The 19,754-nt window shown below is 41.6% G+C and overlaps 1 protein-coding gene across 1 annotated transcript in view; it reads left to right on the top strand.

Moving 5' to 3' along the window:
• The window catches only part of ABCC9 (ATP binding cassette subfamily C member 9), a 76,513-nt gene extending 57,747 nt beyond the window's left edge, over positions 1 to 18,766 (top strand). The window contains exons 29-39 of the mRNA XM_082308434.1: positions 49 to 141; positions 2,885 to 2,987; positions 5,366 to 5,467; positions 8,312 to 8,432; positions 9,420 to 9,550; positions 10,148 to 10,226; positions 14,590 to 14,698; positions 14,935 to 15,038; positions 15,755 to 15,888; positions 16,249 to 16,311; positions 18,431 to 18,766. Coding sequence (XP_082164560.1) covers positions 49 to 141; positions 2,885 to 2,987; positions 5,366 to 5,467; positions 8,312 to 8,432; positions 9,420 to 9,550; positions 10,148 to 10,226; positions 14,590 to 14,698; positions 14,935 to 15,038; positions 15,755 to 15,888; positions 16,249 to 16,311; positions 18,431 to 18,568 — 1,177 coding nt within the window. The 3' untranslated portion in view covers positions 18,569 to 18,766. The remainder of the gene's footprint in view (positions 1 to 48; positions 142 to 2,884; positions 2,988 to 5,365; positions 5,468 to 8,311; positions 8,433 to 9,419; positions 9,551 to 10,147; positions 10,227 to 14,589; positions 14,699 to 14,934; positions 15,039 to 15,754; positions 15,889 to 16,248; positions 16,312 to 18,430) is intronic.
• Positions 18,767 to 19,754: the final 988 nt, after the last annotated feature.

Here is a 19,754-nt window from a genome sequence, read left to right as displayed (position 1 = left end):
AGAGATGATTAGATTGTAATGGCTCCCTGTTGTTTTTTGTACTCCCAGGGACCTCCAGGAACTTGATGACAGCACCCAGTTGCCTTTACTCTGTCACTTCTCTGAGACAGCTGAAGGCCTTACCACCATCAGAGCATTCAGGTTCATAAAACAAATGATTAGAGAGAGGCTTGGGTTCTGCTCTGGCCTGTGCAGCTTGTTGGACCATGTCTGAGGGCAAAGTATTGGATTTGGTAGACTTTAATTAAGCTATCTCAAAATAGGGAAGAAATTTTGTTTTCTGTTGCTTTGCCACATCTCTAAACGCTTGTGCATATTTTCAGTAACACACTAATTTATCTGTATTGGGTTTCCACTGAATTAAATATGATGACTTTTTTAGGACACAGTATTTAAACTTTTAAGGTGCTTAGTTTAGCCATGCCTTACTTGGACAGCAGGGACCTCTTCTTTGCCAGGCAGGCACAGGCATCACTCCTTCACACCCCTCTGCTATATCCTACAAGCTGTGCTACCCAAGTGCCCCCGAATCATTTCTGTATTTAACCCACTCCTCAGACAGGGAAACATCATTACAGTACTCTCCAACTGAAAGTCAGTATGCAACTAGAGGGACTTTACAAGAAAACTATGGCAGAACAGAACTTGTTCTTAATATTGTAAAACTTAGCCTTGTCAATCAAAACTGAAAAATAAATTCCAGAAGATTCAGAGAATTTTTCCAACTTTCCATGCACATATTTTTTTTCTCTACTTACTACATGAAATATAAGCCAAATTCTCCTTGTATGTTCACTGCATTATAGCTGGCATGACTCTGTCAAAGCTCCAGCTTGATGTTGTCCCCCAGTAAGCATAACTTACACTCATTCTGTACACTGTAGAATTTCAAACTGGTGTGGATCACACTGCACTGCTATTTACACATGTATGTCATCAGCTTACGACTGCTTCATCACTTCAAGCTAGCTTTAGGTCCTAGGCTATTAGTTCAGAGTGCTGCGGTAAGGACTGTGGCAGGACAAGCAAAAATGTTGCTGTGTTGAAGAGATGTGAGCCAGCGGTCAACAAGAAATGTTGTAACAAGCTTTATCAATCAGAATGATATATTGAAACAGTAAGTCATAATTAAGACCCAATGCTGATGTATGCTGAGTGCTTCTTGAGAGGTTCAGAGTGGCCTTTCATCACGTTATGTCCTGAGAAAGATGAAGGAGGTTAGCACTTCTTGGGAGTTGTTCAACTCTCCTTTACCTCACAAAATGGCAATGTGGGCTTGGATGGCAGAGAGCAAAAGGCAACCCTAGGGAAGGACTAGGCATCGTAACCATCACTTGAGTTTTCCAGGATCTCTGGTGCTAATCAAAGCCATTTCATTTCCCTGTTGGTGCTCCACTGTCAACCAAACCTGAAGTCTCCAGCATTTTTTGTCAGCAAGCTCGTATTTACTAATAGTCCTGTTAGTCATTCTCTGCAGTTTGAGTTCAGTATGTTCCAGGATAAAACAGAGCAGCCCCTCATGTAACTTACCACAAAGTAGCACAGTTGGATCAGAAAGCAATTTCAGTGACCTTTGCTGTTTGTCATCTGATAGGATAAAAGTCTAAAGCTGCCCAGAGGATGAGCTGGACGTGGATGAAAAGATACAGATCGAGCGTGTCAGATTTTCCATTAGGAAAACAGGAGTTTTGCTGCCAGAAAGGCAGACGAGCAGAATATTCAGTGCATCTTTGCTCCTCCCCACGTCATTACTGTTACCAGTTGTTGTTTTGGGGAGGTTGTTTGCCATATTTACAAGCTGTGCAGAGGGAAATAAAGTATCAGTGGGAAAAGGCAAAAAAAAAAAAAAAAAGATATTTCTGGCAGAACAGGGGTTACAGGTGCTTCACAGCAGGGCCCTGAGACTTTGAAATGGAAGAGCTTGCCATGATAAAACAGACAATAAGCTGCTGAATGAAGTTTGGCTAGTTTATTCAAGTGAGGGTATTTAATAGACAGTAGAATACGAAACAACAAAATGGTTTCCATCTGACTGCAGGTCATACCTAAAGTACTGCAAGGCGCCATGAATTTAATACACTTACACCAACAGAGATTTCCCCCTCCCTCCCCAAAGTGTATCTCTGCTCTTAAGTGCTGACATCCTTGCACTGTTTTTTAAATGACAGGAATTACATGAGGGAGAGAGAAACAAGTGACAGTGGAGGTAACACCGCTTGTTTCTGTAATTCAGAAATGATTGATAGCTCTCCCTTGTAGCTGTCTGAGTTGCCTAGGCAATGTGCGACTGCTGAGAAAACAGCTGAGCTGAGTAGCTGAAAGGTATTGATCTACTGATCAATCTACAGTCTACATTAGTTGAAGCCTTAGAGATGTCACTCCTGTTGAAGACTCCTGCAGCTGGCCAGGTAACCTCTGAAATCAAATTTTAAGCTGACAGGTGAGCCCTCTGCTCTTGCTAGTGGCTTGTGAAGAAGAAGAAGAAATGGGCCACGGCAGCACCTACCTGTGAGAGAACTGGAGGGCAGCAGTAGCCACAGTCCACAGCTATAGAAGCGGATATGTTCTAGGAAGTAAAACCTGTCCCTAGTACCCTGGCATTGCAGTGTCTTTGAGGGGACAGGCTCTGATCCAAAATCTAGTCCAAAGTAATTGCCTGTTGAACAAATTGCTCCCCATTGTATGTGTAACTCTGCCTGGTGAAGGAGAGCCCTGGCAGCAGGTACGGGTCCTTAGGGAAGAGTTTTTAACCCAAAGTTTGGCAAAGGCAGAAGGGCCAAAAGTTTTGGTTTGGGGGGAGAGGAGGGAGAAAAGATTTTAATGCTTCATCCTTTTGTGTATGAGTGTGTAATGTGTTGTAATATAACAACTTTGCTCTTGGCAGGCACGAAGCCAGATTTAAACAACGTATGCTGGAACTAACGGACACGAACAACATTGCCTACTTATTTCTATCTGCTGCCAACAGATGGCTGGAGGTCAGGACGGTACGTTCAGTTTAGTCCCAGCCATGGTTTTGAAACCTTGGAAGCAAACAGAGACTTTCCCTGATGCAGAGAAGATAATAACGAAAATTAATCTTGCAATGAGATTATACACACTGTTTCTTAAAATAGATCGGGATTGTTTATGTTAAACCCATAGGGTTTTTTCAGATTTATTGGCCAGGAGTAAGAAAATACAAGTCTCCCTCATCTTTTGCTGTTGTGATGTCTAGTGTCTGAAGAGAGTGCAAGAACAAACATTTACGTAACTTGAAATAAGGCTTCTCTACTACTGTGCAGCATCTGCAGACCTGCCGCAGCAGGAACTACTTTCAAAGCAGAGCATGGCTTTTAAGTAGTTTTGTGAACTGTGCTGTCATTCTGCCAGGGCTGTTTTAGGCACCATTGAGCTTCCAGGTCCTGAGGTATCTCTCCAGAAACAGGTTTTATTCCACAGCTGTAATTTAGAGCCCCCATTTGCAGTGTCCTTACTGCAGCTGTGAGCCCAGACTGTGCAATTTACAGTACTGTTTAATATCACAAAAGATGGCAGAACTGGACTCCAACTGAAAAACAAATGACAGTAGGGCACAGTGCAGCCAGTGCCAGTGAGACAGGCTCCTGGCTTTTATGGGGGCTTTCCAGGGACAGCATATGAGGAGATTCCCTGATTTGCAAGGCAAGAAGAGACAAGCAAAATCACTGTGATTTCCTTATTCATCTGACACTAAAAGAGCAGTGAATAAACAGAGCAGTGACCTGATTCTGCTAGACACCAATAGTAACAGGCGTGATTAATCCTCACTTCAAAGGCTGTATCCTTACCTTCATTTCCTGGTATGCTGGCAGAGCAACAAAAGTTGTGCTCCATTTCTCATGATGGCACAGCTTTCCCTCGTGCATGAAGCTTTCAGCTTCCTACAGCATCCAAGATCAAGCTGAACTTGCTTCCAAATCAAAGACAGATAAGTAACAGAGCAACAACCAATCCTGGAATAAACTGTGGCAATGCCTGCTAATGTTTCACAGTCTTAGACTTGCTTACATGTGGAATGAATTTGATCCAAGAATACGCATCACTTCATCATAGCATTAGAAATAATGTGGTCACGCCAAGGAATAGTTTATTTAGCTCTGCCTAATGGCACAGTGGTACTAATATCGCTCAAAATTTTGTAGGGTTTAATAGCAACTGTGAAGTCCAACGGCTGATGGAGACTCGAGACCATTGTGTTTCTACTTCCCTGTAGATATTAAGTTTGAATCTGTCATCTGCTCATCAACACTTCTTACAGATGGACGAACTAGGCAGCCCTCATTTCAAATCTCAGAGGGAAAGATTCCAGGCAGGATATTATCAGACAGGAGGAAAAAAATGGATGGAAAATGCTAACCCTGTAATCCAAAGTAAATATAATGCAGGGAGCAGTGGGAGAGTGGGAATATCAGCAGCCTCATGAATCAGGCACCTTGACAACTACATGAGATCACATGTGGCATTCACTTCAAAACTGAGGTACACATCAAGAAGATGGGTTCAACCTCCTGCAAAGCTTGTGAGAAGTCAGATCTTTCTAATAGAGCCTACACACAATTTCTGTAAATCAAGTCATCACCATGCAACAGAGCTGAGATCCTTCAGGTACCTACCACAAAGTCACTCTGAAACTCAAGTGCTGTGGCAGAAGCAAGGCTTAGTAGCTCGTTTGCAGCACCACAACTACACCACAGCTATACTGCTTTCAGAGTCCATACTACCAACACCCACATGGTGTTTCACTGCAGGCTGTGAGTGTATAGCAGGCTTGGGGATGCCTTCACCATGCACAGTGTCCCATTGCATGATGTAGACACTTTATGTCATTCTGCCCACTTGTGCCCATAAAATATGTGCATTACCTGTATAAATTCTACCAAAATTCTTCATGGACTTTGTGAAGTCACTGATACTTCTCTTTTTTCGGGGAGGCAAACCCATGTTTGAGAAGACCTGAAGGAGAGTGGAATTGATTTGTTTTAATGGTAGCAATTAGGGGTGTCAGTATTATGCCATTCTTATGATTTTTTTTTTTTTATGTGCTTATTAGATTTTTTGAGACCTGCTACTTTTGGTGTGGCCACAACGAGATACCCTAGCCCAAACTGGATTTGCAGAAAATACTGGCCTGTTTCACTTGTGTTCAGCAAGTTCCTTTAGAGTATGTCAGGTTGGGCACAAAAATCCCTGACCTTTTCCAGGAAAAACAACCCAAAATTAAGGACTAGGTGTCATTATAGAAATAATCCTTAGTAAAGCAAATGTGCTCTGTATCTGAAGAAATTTTCTTGTTGCTGCATTTTAATGTTATCTAGAATCTTTCTCTCCCTCTCTCTCATTCCAGGATTACCTTGGTGCTTGCATAGTTCTGACTGCGGCTGTCACTTCCATCACTGAAGGGCCTCACTCAGGGTTTGTGGGGCTAGGTCTCCTGTATGCTCTGACGGTATGTACTAAGGCAAAGCATAAGAATTTTCAGACCAACGTATTAATTTTGTGATATTTTTGAAAATACATATACATGGTTATCATCTTCCAGCTTTCTTAATCTTGAAAAAAGCAATCTTGCAAATAATGGATGTGAGCCAAAGTTGAGAGTTCAGGGCAACTTGGACTTGCTTCAGGTTTTATGAGCCAATTAAAAAAACACAACCATTCCCAGGCCCTGTGTGCTCCCAAGAAGAGCAGGAAAATTAAAAATGCGTAAGAGGACCTGCTGTGCGTTCTGTTTTGCACAACACAGTGTTGGTTCTGCCTGTATATGGCAAAACCTGCCAGAAAATACTGTCCCACAGACTGTCATAACCTGGGTAATGTTTAACCAAAGACCAAATAAAATAATTGCTGAAGAACCAGAAATGCCAGTTCTGCCTTTGGAAGGAAACTACTCAGATGCCCAATATTGTCCACAAAATTCTGAATGAATTTGGGGATTGGGACCTTTGGGGCTGGTAGGCATGGTTCATCATGACAGGTTACGGTAGGAAAATGGAGGAGATGCGGTTAGGAACAATGAGATCTTGGTGGGATGCTAGCTGATTCATTTTAACTCTATCATTAGCACTGAGCTATTTGAGCTGAGTCATGGAGAAGGAACAGTTTTTTAGTGTAGTAGGCTGTCAGGGAGGCAGAGAGTGCATCATGAGCATAGAGTGAGTATGATCACCGTAGACAGCAGAAGTATCACTGAATTAACCATGAGAGTGGGGACAAAAGCAGGATGAGGATAATGGCAGGAAGAATTTTTGAAATCATGGCTGGCATGGCAAAAAGCTGGCTGCTTTATGGCACTGGTGTGAGAGAGGGGTATGAGTATGGGTCTAACACTGAGATTTGGCTTTGCATGTAAATGCTGGTGAGCCCATGGTTACAACAGAAAGTTCTCGGCAGCTGCCTTAGGGTGACCTTAGATCCCCTTCGTGCCGCTGTTGCAGCAGTGTGAGAATCTGCCAGCAACTGAGAATCAGTCCCAGTGCTTCAGCTTCACTCTGAAAACATTCCTGGTAATCCTTCTTCATTAGCAGAGATCTGGAAGCGCCAAGATGTCTACATCATCTTTGGCTTCTTTGTATTTAGTCTGTATTTGCAAACAGATCATTAGTGTAAATTAGCCATGTGCTAAAGTCTGGCATAGCGGAGGAAAAAATGCTGTAGTCACCAACTGATTACCTGTCTCTCTCCTGCCCCACAATAACACTGATGAAACTTTGAATGCAGTTGGATCATTACTTGTGATCCTTGACATAGGTTATTGTATCATTTCTCTTTGGAGCTAAGAGAGGGCTGATGTTTGGACCTGGATGAGAGCAAACCGTACCAACATTGTGTTTACAGTAGACATCCATAAGCTTATTCTCTCCCCTTGTATAAACACTGCCAACCCCCTTGCACAACTGTGATAAAGGTTGAAATAATGGGTAGAGCCTTTCAGATGGCAGGCTCTGTTATCAAATCTGCCGGATCTATGATTGCAGCCTGCTACTCTGCAAGCAGCAGTCCTGCAGAATGTTTAGCTTACCTGCAAAGGTACCCATTTCCATAACTTCCTGACTCAAAAGCTGGACACAGAATGAGTGGGTTTCTGAATAACAAAGAAAATACTTCACATTACCCCCTAGAATAACTCCATCTTAAGGATAAAGCAAGCAACTAAATCCTCTAAATTGACAACAAATGTTATTGAAACAGTGAAATTTATTCTCAGTGAAAATTATTTACTGTATGCCTATTGCATCAGTATTAGGCAAGTGGAAAAGAAGTGGAGCTAGGCGATTTATTCAGAATAAACTTATTTGTCTTATTCAGCAATGTCCTACAAATAAATGACTAAATCTTTCTCGGAGTATGTCAATTTATAAGATGTTTTCACTGTCTAAGTTAAGTTTCTAAACCTTTACTCAGGTATTTAAAGTATCTCAGTTTTTAAAGGTGCTTGGCAATTGGCTGTTTCTAATAAGATCAGTTTTTCTTTTTTATATGAGCACCTAAATACAGACTTAGGAACATTTAGGAAATGTTTAGGAAATTGCTTTACAATTTTCAGCCTTAAATAGTCAGTCCTGACTAGAGATCAGTTTATCTAAGCTACTGAGTATTGTTAGACAACTAATTATCAACTATTATCTACTACAAGTAATACCTTTACTATTGATCAAATCCTTTTGATTACAAATGGGAATAAAAACCAAGAAGGAAATACCATTGAGCTGATAATACATTTTTTCTCATATATTTCTGTGCTGAAAACCCTCACATTTTCCACAGAGAGAAATGAATTGTCTAAATATGCATAGAAGGAAACAAAAATTAAATGCTTGTCAAATCTCTTCAATATATTTGCAAATAGTAAAATTTCTTAATCTTTAGTTGCAGTCTTTGAAAGATTAGAAAATTAAATATTTCCAGTGCTTCCAATTTTGATTTTTTCTGCGTGTGTGTGTTTAAAGAATATGCCTTTTAGTACTGACTAGATGCTGAGAAATAGAGATTGCCAATCAGTCACATCTTCAGATTGTAGGTACATCCTTTCCATATTTCTCCTTCAAAAAACAAGGATGAGAATACCGAGCACTAAATTACTATATCAGGGTTGTTTGTGTTGGAGTATGACTGGCTTATTATGTATTTGATGCTGTTGCACTGAGTCTAGAACTGTTGTAATGTCAATGAGAGACCCACTGTGCTGATTCAGGCCAAAGACTGTTACAAATTTACCCAACCTTTATTCGCAAACAGGTAGATGAACAGACAGAAGTCTGAACCCTGTCCTTGTTTTCATTTTGTGATGCAGATAACCAACTATTTGAACTGGGTGGTGAGGAATCTCGCTGATCTGGAGGTGCAGATGGGTGCAGTAAAAAAAGTGCACAGCTTCCTGAACATGGAGTCGGAGAACTATGATGGCTACTTGGGTATTGCACTCCAATCTTTTTTGTTTTTAATGTGGCAATGTGAAAGCACGATAGACTTTGCATACATGCAAAATGCATATGCCTCTTTGGCCAAAACCTGTTCTCATTGACATGTAGGAACTCCCACTGATCTGAGTGACGAGGATAGCCAAAAGCAGCTATGAGATATGTAGGCCATGCTACTCAACATAAAAAAAACCCTATCAAATGCCAGGGAGACAGAGCATGGCCCTGTAGTACAATCAGAAAGTACAAGGGCACAGTTATAGATGGGATGAACAAAACATCCATGTAGCTATTCAGAAAACAAAAATATGGATAAAAATTAGAAATGCAGTAACAGTCATATGCTTTGCAGCAAATGGGGTCTACAGGACAGGGGCACATTGGCAATCAGACCTCAGCAACTCTTCCCTGAACTGCACCTTGCTGTTTGTACTCCACATATTTCAAATTAGCTTTGACTGGTATTTTAGAAGTGCTTGAAGTTCTTGAAGTGCAAGGCCAAAATGCTCGCAGGTCAGCAAGCTTCCCTGGAAAGTCAAGCCCCTTAGTCTGGAGACAAAACCTGCCTGTTTATTTGCAAATCAGGATGAAATATGGGCTGTGACAATGTCAAAAGCTCTTGTTGTACGGCAGTAACAGCATCCTTCCTTGCACTGCCCTTCCTGTGCCGGTTACTGACCGAAGAACATGTTAACACTGCACTGACACTACATTCTTCTCTGCTTATTTGGCTTCTCCCCGTTTCATTGCCAAGAGCCACTTTAACATCTGCCCTCTCATCTTGTGTGCTGAGATCTGGAGCTAAGTGCTAACATGCCCACCAGGCAGTTTCCAGCTTCCCCTCAGCAGGGAAGTGGGCCTCCATTTCTCAAGTGGCTTCAGGAAGGTGCCCATGCGGGAGAGAGGCGCAAAGGGGAATTTCATAAAAGGTGAGCCTCTGATAGCATTTGTTTTGGTTTGTTTTACTGTTAACTGTTTCAGATCCCTCTCAAGTCCCAAAAGACTGGCCCCAAGAAGGGGAAATCAAGATTGAAAATTTGTGCGTTCGATATGAGAACAACCTGAAGCCTGTTCTTAAGCACGTTAAGGCGTATATCAAACCAGGACAAAAGGTACCATGTCAAGCAATTACCTATCAATCATCCTCATTCTGGAGCAGATCCTTCCTTATTGTGTTTTCTTTTCTAAGGTGACAGGAGAGCAAGAATAACAACAATTTGCAGTGACAGCTATATACATTGATGGCCTGCTCTGAGGTCCCTGAGCACAGGTCAAGAAACTTACACTGATGACATCTTATTTTTGGCTGGGATCAGGTTTCCTTCTGAGAGTCCCAGTTCTTTCCAAGTCCATCGCCCTCACATAGAGTGAGCCTAGGTAGCCAGATGAGATTAGATGAACACCAGACTGGAATTGAGTAAAAATGCAAGAATATCTCACATTTCAGCGTATAGTGTCACTGGAGTCCAGGTCAAAATGCTGAAGTTTCAAAAATTTTCCTGGGACAAGTCCTCATGATGCTGAGAGACAGAAAAGAGAAGTTTGACTTGCCATGCTCTTTTGTTTTTTCCCTGGTGTCTGCCACTGGCCACTGGGAAGGATCTTTCTTCTCACCAGTAGGGCAGTCCAGTCCAGCTTTCCCAGAAGGACTGCAAGTCTGATTTACAGCTTCCCTCTATAAATAAGTAACATCTTGCTTTCTTTTGCAGGTTGGGATCTGTGGTCGTACTGGCAGCGGCAAGTCATCCTTGTCTTTGGCGTTCTTCAGAATGGTGGACATATTTGATGGTTAGTTTTCACTGGAGTATGTTGTCACTCCTGATCTGGTCCCCCATTATTTCTTCAGAATAAGCAAGGAGACTTTTTGGTAGTTTATATCCTGGCTCTCTGACTCAGAAGATACTTGATTAGAATGGGGCTTGTTGTGCCTGATCCTTCAAAGTACAAAGTGTCCTATCATGATTAGCGCTTGGTTCTTCCAGGAAATGTTACGCACAGATTATACTTCTATTTTTTTTAATTTTTTTTGCGTATTCTCTGACAAAACAATATGCCATTTTTGAGATAGGAGGAAAAAATATGCAACTCTCTGGAGCCTCTAAATTTCTCCCTAAAGAATAACTGCATTAACTTATGATAGCTGTCAAAATTTTAGAGGAATAGAAACTGGAACTTAACAAGTCCCTTCCCTTGATATTTATTTTTTATTTTATTGTGGTTTCCCACAACTACAGCAGAAACTGACTAAAGGTTTTGGAAACATTTTGCTATGTTTTCACTCCTGCAGCATATCACTCTCCCAGCTAATTAGAATGAACTGGTATGCAGCAATATGCACCCTGGCATTTATAATACATATACATGTGTACTGTTGCAGGAATATGGAAACCTACTGGAAAGTCACCTTGTTTCAAAGATTTCCATGTTTCTAATTTAGCCATTGCACGTGGAACGTTTGCTAGGGAAACCCCAGTATGATAAGGGAGAATAAGTAAATATAATGCAGCTAATACTTGCTTTTGTGGTGGTTCTGTGCCTATATGTATCTATGGTAATAGGCTTCTGATTCATGACCAGGGTTCCTGGATATATAAATAGTGCAAACAAATAATAGTTATATTTATGGCCAAGTTTCCTTCTACTTTAATCTTCTTCGTGTATCTTTTCTTTGTCTGTTCCTTCTGTATCCCTGATTTTTCCCAGTGGGAATGCCTAAGTCTTTTCTAATCAAACTCTGTTTATCCTTTAGGCATATCCATCTCTCTCTCTCAGCTAGACCCATATTTGGCCTCCATGCTGGTCCACTTCTGGGTGGAGTCCTGGCTCTAATAAAAGTTACATAACAAGATTTCGAGTAACTTTACTGGAGTCAGATTTCATTCATAGAATCATAGAATCATAGAATACCAGGTTGGAAGGGACCTCAAGGATCATCTGGTCCAACCTTTCTAGGCAAGAGCACAATCTAGACGAGATGGCCCAGCACCCTGTCCAGCTGAGTCTTAAAAGCGTCCAGTGTAGCGGAGTCAACCACTTCCCTGGGCAGATTATTCCAATGACTGACTGTTCTCATTGTGAAAAATTTTCCTCTCATGTCCAGTCAAATCTCCCTAAGGGTAACTTGTACCCATTACCCCTCACCACGTGACCCCTTGTAAAAAGGGAGTCTCCATCTTTGTTTGTACCTTTTAAGTACTGGTGCATGGTGATGAGATCACCCCTAAGCCTCCTTTTCTCAAGGCTGAACAAACCCAGTTCTCTCAGCCTGTCCTCATATGGCAGGCTTCCCAGACCTTTATCATCTTGGTGGCCCTTCTCTGGACCCCCTCCAGCCTGTCCACATCTTTTTTGTATAGTGGGGACCAGAACTGAACACAATATTCCAGGTGTGGCCTGACAAGCGCTGAGTAGAGTGGGATAATGACCTCTGTATCTCTGCTGGTGATGCCCTTTTTGATGCAACCCAGCATCCTATTGGCCTCCTTGGCTGCAGCAGCTCACTGTTCACTCATATTGAGCTTCCTGTCCACCAGGACCCCCAGGTCCCTTTCCACAGAGCTGCTTCCCAGCCAGGTAGATCCCAGTCTGTGCTGAACTCCTGGATTATGTTTTCCCAGGTGCAAGACCTTACACTTCCCTTTGTTAAACTTCATAAGGTTCTTGTTAGCCCACTCTTCCAGCCTATCCAGATCTTCCTGCAGTGTGGCTCTCCCTTCCAGAGTGTCTGCTTCCCCATTCAGTTTGGTATCATCTGCAAACTTCATCAGGCTACGCTTGATCCCGTTATCCAGATCACTTATGAAGATATTGAATAATGTTGGGCCCAATATCAATCCCTGGGGGACCCCACTTGTGATGGGTTGCCAGTTTGAAAAAGAGCTATTTACCACCACCCTTTGGGTGCGGCCTGTCAGCCAGTTCCCCACCCACTGCACAGACTACTTGTCTAGGCTGTAACGCATCAATTTCTCCAGGAGGATGCTGTGGGTAACCGTATCGAAAGCCTTGGAGAAGTCCAGGTAGACAACGTCCACCGCTCGCCCATGTCAACCGAGCAGCTCACTTTATCGTAGAAGGCCACCAGATTTGTCAGGTACAATCTGCCCTTAGTGAAGCCGTGTTGGCTTTTCCCAATCACGTGCTCCATTTGACTTGTGATGGCCCCCAGGAGGATTTGTTCCATAACTTTCCCAGGGACTGAAGTAAGACTGATGGGCCTATAATTACCCAGATCCTCCCTTGAGCCCTTCTTGTAGATAGGGGTAACATTCACCTTCCTCCAGATGTCTTCATTCATGTTGTCCATCCTTATGGCTCTGTTATTTCTTTGAATTTATATGTGTTCCATGATATTCCCCTACTCTCACTTTCTTCTTTGTTCTTTTGTGTTTCCCTTTTCTTGCCCTCTGTTCAAACCACCTCTCATTTCTCTTCTCTCTTGCTTGGCTGTGCCTCATTACTTTTCTGGTTTCCCAACTCCTCTCTAATTCACTTTTTCCCTTAGGCCTCCTCATCTGCTCTTCTCTTTTCCTTGAACACCCTGGCTTCTATTGAAAATGCATTCCCCTATTCCCAATGCATGCCATATTAATTTTTCTCTCATTAGTCCACGTCATCTTCTGCTAACCTTCTCTCACGTCCTCACTTGTGAAGAAAAGGTATTGCATAAGTTTACGCAACCACTGATGTCTCATGCTGAGGTCTTATGACCTGATTCAGACTTTCTGAAAGTCTGAAAACAATCGGACTTTGCACCCTACAGATGAAATCTTGGTTCCTCTGAACTTCTAATAAAAGCATAAGACTAATGGTAGTCCAACTAGGTGGAGACTAAGTCTTTCATCGGACTAGAGCCACATAGAGTAACCTACAAAATGCAGTATCATGACAATTGGGAATGACAGAAGAGGCGTACGTGCACAACTTTGAATATCCATGTATATGCCAGTTCACACTTAGGTTCTCACTGTTGGGAGAGAGAACTGATGAACTTAATGTTAGGTACTTTCCAGGGCTGAGTGCAGCTGCCTGGTGAGGTAATCCACAGGGAAACTGCAGAAGTGAGCCTGATGAAAATACCCCTTACCGTATCCTCATTCAGTTCGCCCTGGCCCATCCCTTCCCCATAACCCAGAGGAAGTTTCTGTGTTCAGGGAAAATCAGTGGAGGTTTGAGGATTCAAGGGAAGAGATTCCTTCTGCCCTTCTCACCTTCTTCTACTTACAGAGCAGCCAACCAGTTTCTCTTGTCTGTTTCCCCCATCTCCCTCGCCTGACTATCAGCAGTTGCCACATCCAGCACATCATAAATCAGATTTTCAGATGAGATCCATATGCTCATTGACCTGAAGTAGTGCCTAGGAAAGGAAAAATCCTCTTACTTTACCAAGTATCCCAGCTATTGCAGCACCTTGTTGTGGGGGAATGAACTACTAGGTTAAGGAGTGATTAATGTGACTGCTTCCAGTAATCTTACGCTAGCAGAACAGTATGTGGCTAACTCACAAACAAATACTCATATAAAACTGAGCTGTAGGAACTAGCATGAATGGTATTAAAATGCCTTGGAGTAGGACATCCTTTTGGTTTTTCTGATCTGCCTCTTGTTAAAAAGTTAATGCTACCCCATTTCTTCTAGAGTTCAAAGGATAGTTTTGGCTCCTGATGTATTGATTGCAGATACATACATATATTATACAAAAGAAATTGTGCACAATCGCAAATTAAATATCTTCTGCAATTGTTAAAGTCAAGGGCAAAGGCACAGGACGTGGCTAATTACATGAGTTGCTCTTGTTCCAGCTCTGTTTGGCTGTAAAGCTCAGGTTGTCCCATAATAAACTATCCTTCTGGTGCTATCATTAATCACATAGCATGGAAGCCACATATTTCCTTTAAGGGAAGGTGGGGGGAAAAAAAAGAAAGGGAGCAAGGCAACAGTGTCACTAATAAGCTTGGTTCCCTCTGGCTTGTGTTACTACATACATTTACCTTCCCCATGTTTATATAACGGTGCTGAGAGAACGCAGAGGCACACTGCCTCGTCGTCTGGAGTCCAGTCCAAACTCCCTGTTTTCTCTTTCTGTTGCTACCTGCAGATCACATGCTTTGTGCAATTCCCTCACACGTCTTCTGCATGTTGTTTTAAACAGGGAGGATAGTGATTGATGGAATAGACATCAGCAAATTGCCTCTTCATACTCTCCGCTCCCGACTCTCCATTATTCTCCAGGATCCAATATTGTTCAGTGGCTCCATCCGGTAGGTGCATGCCATCAGGGGGTGACAAGCAGCATTGCATGGTGTGTTTGTGATGGGTGCTGTGGAACGGGAAGAGATGTAGAAGGGAAGGAACCTTCCTAGCTCAGTCCAATCTGTCTACACAGTCTCTCCAAGTGAAGTCAAGTGACATAAACAATGACAAAATGTTCCTTTGCAGAAGACCTGAATGAACCGTAATTGCAGTGACAAGACTTCTGTTATGGTTTTCTTTGCAGCTTTAATTTGGATCCAGAATGTAAGTGTACCGATGATAGACTCTGGGAAGCTTTGGAGATTGCTCAGCTGAAGAACATGGTCAAGTCATTGCCAGGAGGCCTTGGTATGTCTGAACCAAGTCTCTGGGAGCATAGGCTAATAATGAAATTATGAATGCATGAGCATGCACACATATAAACAGATACATGGGATCTTACACTCTGAACCATCATATAGAAGTTGACAGGCACCTAATGAATATTCCGTCTCTACGCTAGAGAGAACATTCTTACTAAAAAGCTGAAGAGAAGTCTGGTTTTCCACTCATTGCAGAAAAATCCTGCAGCACCTCAACATCATAGTGGGGTGACTAGTCAGCAAAGAGTTAAAAAAGAACTGGTTTACCTCCACTCCTTCAGCAGAATCTGGGTCTCCCAGCAGAGCTGTAGCTCTTGTCTAGAACACTGACAGAGCATTTTCCTTATCATTTCAGATCTGGTTCACAAAGGAAACTCACATATTTCCTTCCATATTAAGTGTATTTTGTATTACTAAGATATTATCCCGCAGCCTACCAGATTTGCTAACTATTTGTGCCAACTATTTGCTTAATGATATATTGCTCCTTTCCCAAGAAGGTGTGGTCACTTTCCTTGGTATCACTGTATTACAGTGTTCAGTCAAGATTATGCTTATTGGCTTTTACAGGGATTTTGCTTGAGCCTGGAATAGTGCACAGCCAGAGCTTTCACGGTGCTTATTCAAAATCACTGGGTCCTGACTATATGAACGTACAGCATTTCAGTGGTGCGACATTCAAAGTAACTGATTTTATTACAGATGCAATGGTAACAGAAGGAGGAGAGAACTTCAGTGTAGGGCAAAGGCAGCTCTTCTGTCTGGCCCGAGCCTTTGTCCGCAAGAGTAGCATTCTCATCATGGATGAAGCCACAGCATCTATTGACATGGCCACAGTGAGTATAGCAATTAGCACCATCGATGCATGGATCTGCTAGGAGTGGAGGCATCATCTTCCCTAAATGTCAGCCATGAGATCTCTTTAGCAGAAAAAACTGACAGCTTTTTTGCCTTTCTCTTGTGTTTGGTTTCAGCTGTTGCTGTTGATGTGTTTTGGGGATTGATGCCTATGGTGAGGGGAAAAAAGACAAAATGAAATGTTTTAGAAAGTCCCCTGTGTGGCATTTCATTACTGAGAATCTGGTGCACAGATCAGAGATAGTACGGAATATGATCCTCTCTCTTATGTGCTTGAAGACCCATGAATTAAAATGTGAAAGGATGAAGTAACTGAAGTAAGCCTTTTCCTTTGATAGGAAAACATTTTGCAGAAGGTTGTGATGACTGCCTTTGCAGACCGCACAGTTGTAACAATAGCAGTAAGTATTGATGCCAGCAAATGCTCTCTTTCCTCATTCCTCAGGCAGTTAATCTTGCCTTTCACCAGTTAAACATCACCATATTAAACAAAAACATCAAAAATTAAAACTAAAACACAAGGTCAGAATATTCCCAGATACTAGAACAAGTCAAGACACATACTATCAACCTGAAATTTTGCAGTAAATGATATCTTGCAAGTGGGCCAAACTAAAACATTTAGATCTGAAGAAGGACTTTACAGGGAACTTCAGCATCTACACTGTCTCCAAGAAAATTTGAAGTCATTCTCACTAAAATATTGACACCAAACACATGGGTTAAACCATTATTGAAAGTTGTGTCAAAACCTAGATTTGAATTTTGCCTCTGAAGTCTATGCACATATAGTGTCTACAGCCATGGCATGAATTTATAAAAGGAGCCAAGATTTCAAAAGCTTGTTGGTGTGGTTTCTCAAGTTTATCTTTTCTTTCAGAATAAAAAGTTGGGTTTATGATAAAGGTTTTAAAAACTGGAATCAATGGGAATTGCTCAAAAATTAATATCTGTTCAACTAAGGGTTTGATATTTTTTCCTGTTTTCCTGCCATTTCTAGTGCCCAAAAGTTCCATATATCTGTGCAGGTATGCAAGTGCATGTGCATACATATACATGCATCTGCACGTACACACATACACAGTGTTCCACCTTGTGATGGCAGGCTTACTCAATAAACAGATGTTTCATCCACGAGATAAATACATGTTTCAACAGCTGTTTCATTTGCTTTGTCTGGAATCCAGTCCTGCGGTTAGAGATTAGAGTTATGCCTCCTGGACTAGTTTGTGTCAAGCAAGCCACTTAACCTAGCTCCTTTACAATAGGCTCTAAGGTTCTTGAATGTGTAAGTGCTGAAGATATTAGCAGTAAGCATATTCTTCTTCAGTTACATGCCATTCAAATTTTCAGTATTGTCCTTCTGACTGAAATCTCGCTTTTCTTTTGCTTTGCCTTTCCAAAGGTGGTGTCTCAAGCAAAATGGCACACGTTAATGTTTAGCTTTCCTCACAGAGTTGGCTTCGTTTCCTCTCCCTCTTCATTCACGGCTGATCCTTCCTTCACCCACCTGTTTTTCTTTTCTTTTTTCCAGCATCGTGTATCTCACATCTTGGACGCCAATATTGTCCTAGTCCTTTCTGAGGGCTTTCTAGTTGAATGTGACACTGCCTCAAACTTACTCCTCAAAGAGGACGGCCTGTTCACCACTTTGGTGAAGACTCACAAGTAGACTCTCTCAGTCCACACTGTTCACGAGACTTCTGGCTCTTTGGTAGTTATTTTTACCTCTTCAGTTTCCTTTCACTCTGCTTCCTTTCTACTGCACAACTTCTGAGATGACAGTGCAAGAAGGTGTTTATTGTATGGTTCCCGGGTTTGTTTAATTTCATGACTATTTATGCTAATCATACTTAACTAAAGATTAGACAGGCAGCTAACTTTTAATCTATAATGTTAGAGGAATCCACTCCATAAAGTAATCCCTGACCTTCGGCCTTTATAGTTGAAAACTACAGTGTGAACTTTTAGAGTTCATCCTGTCTATACCTGACTGGCTGTATTCATATGGCATTGAAATCAAACTAAGGCTGGTTTCATTCCTGTTGCCTATGGGTTGAAACTATTGCCTGAGCTAATTGATTTACAGAAGGAGACAGCCCAGGAGTGCCCTACGATAGATGCAGAGCAGTCAGGCTACAGAGACCAAGGAGCGGAGCAGGACGCTAAGCCACCTGACAGTGCAGGCATACCCAGGATGTTTCTCGCCCGTACCTCCTAAAGGGGAAGATGTATTTCAGTGACGCCGTAGGATTTATTCCAACAGCTGTGCTGTCCATAATGGCAATTAGCGGACCAAAAGTGAAGTGCGTGCTTAAGTATTTTCATGCTCGGTGCCAGGGGCTGTAAAGTAATTGGAGATCCGTTCAGATTAAAGATATAGTACAAGGACCTACTCCAAATACCACTGTTAACAAGGATAGCTTTTCACCAACTTGGTATGCCTTTCACTAGACCTATTAATGAACTGCAGTGCGAATTATCATAACGCAAACTTCTGTATGCTTTTCTTTACGGCAGCATCGGGTTCACACCATCCTAACGGCAGACGTGGTCATCGTCATGAAGCGAGGGAACATTTTAGAATATGATACGCCTGAGAACCTACTTTCTCAAGAAGACGGCATCTTTGCTTCATTTGTCCGGGCTGACATGTGAAGAATTGCATGATGCATTTTAATAGCTTATTTTTAAACAGATGAAATGCAAATATTTTCTATTCAATGTAATATCACTTTTATCTTCTTTTTTAGAGCGTCTTTCTTCACACTTCCATCTTCCAAAATAATAAAACCTATTGCAATACATGTATGCCTCAAAGCAATAAAAATGTCACTTCAATCAAAAGCTATTAAACTTCACACACACAGAAGGCAGAAGTTTTTATTTCCTGGGAATCTGGCATTTTCCTTAGACTTTTTAGTGACTTTATTTTCTTTTATAGAAAGCAAAAGAATGCACTGCTCTTACAACCTGCATATGCTATGCTGGAACCGGCAATCAAATCGTGCAGTTTGTCAAGGAAATGAGACATCCCCAGAAGTATTGTGTCCCCAGAGGAGAAAAAATAATAATAAAAAACCAAATCCAAACCCGTAACATTTGGGGCAACCTGCTGCATTCCAAAAGCATAAACTTTGCTCTTTAAGTTGTAGTGGAGGAGCAGTGAATGAGGGAAAGGAATTTCATTAGAAATAAGGAAGTTCTTCCTGTCCTTCACTTTATTTTCCACATGACTGTTGGCACAGTACTATTTTTCAGTGCAATGATGACTTATCTGTAAAGCCAGTTCCTAAAACCATATTCGTTCTGCAGAGTTTCTTCAAAGATGCAAATCATCCTATAATTATACATGCTTTGATAGGCTTATAGAAGAGTTTTGTACAGTATCTTAAGACTTTGTATTAAAAATAATCTGAATTTATAAACTTGATATTAGCCAATCTTTTAAACATGTCCACTAAAATATTCTACTTAAAATGGCACGTAATTAGCCAACCGCTAATTGTTTTGTATGTCTTTAGCCCTTCACATTATTTTTTATCCTGGGACAATCTTTCTTTTCCTTTACGCATTTCTGGCATATCTCTAAATCAGATCTAGTCCAAGAAGGTATGATTTCCAAATTATTTCTGTATCTTCAAGAATTTACGTGAATTTAGATACATATTTACATCATACAGCTTTCAAAAGGTTGCCTGCACTTGACTAATGCAGATAGCTAGATTCTGAGCCATGACAACTGCACAATGGGCACTAAACCTCCAGAAGGAGTTTCACAGACACTTTCAAAGGCAGAGCTTGAGCCATCAGCTTCACTGGTAGTGTTCGATGTGATTCTTAT

Source organism: Platalea leucorodia (assembly GCF_965183815.1).
Source record: "Platalea leucorodia genome assembly, chromosome: 4".
NCBI lineage: Eukaryota > Metazoa > Chordata > Aves > Pelecaniformes > Threskiornithidae > Platalea > Platalea leucorodia.
The sequence above is the reverse complement of the archived record's forward strand: the minus strand, read 5'-3'. Positions and strand labels throughout refer to the sequence as shown.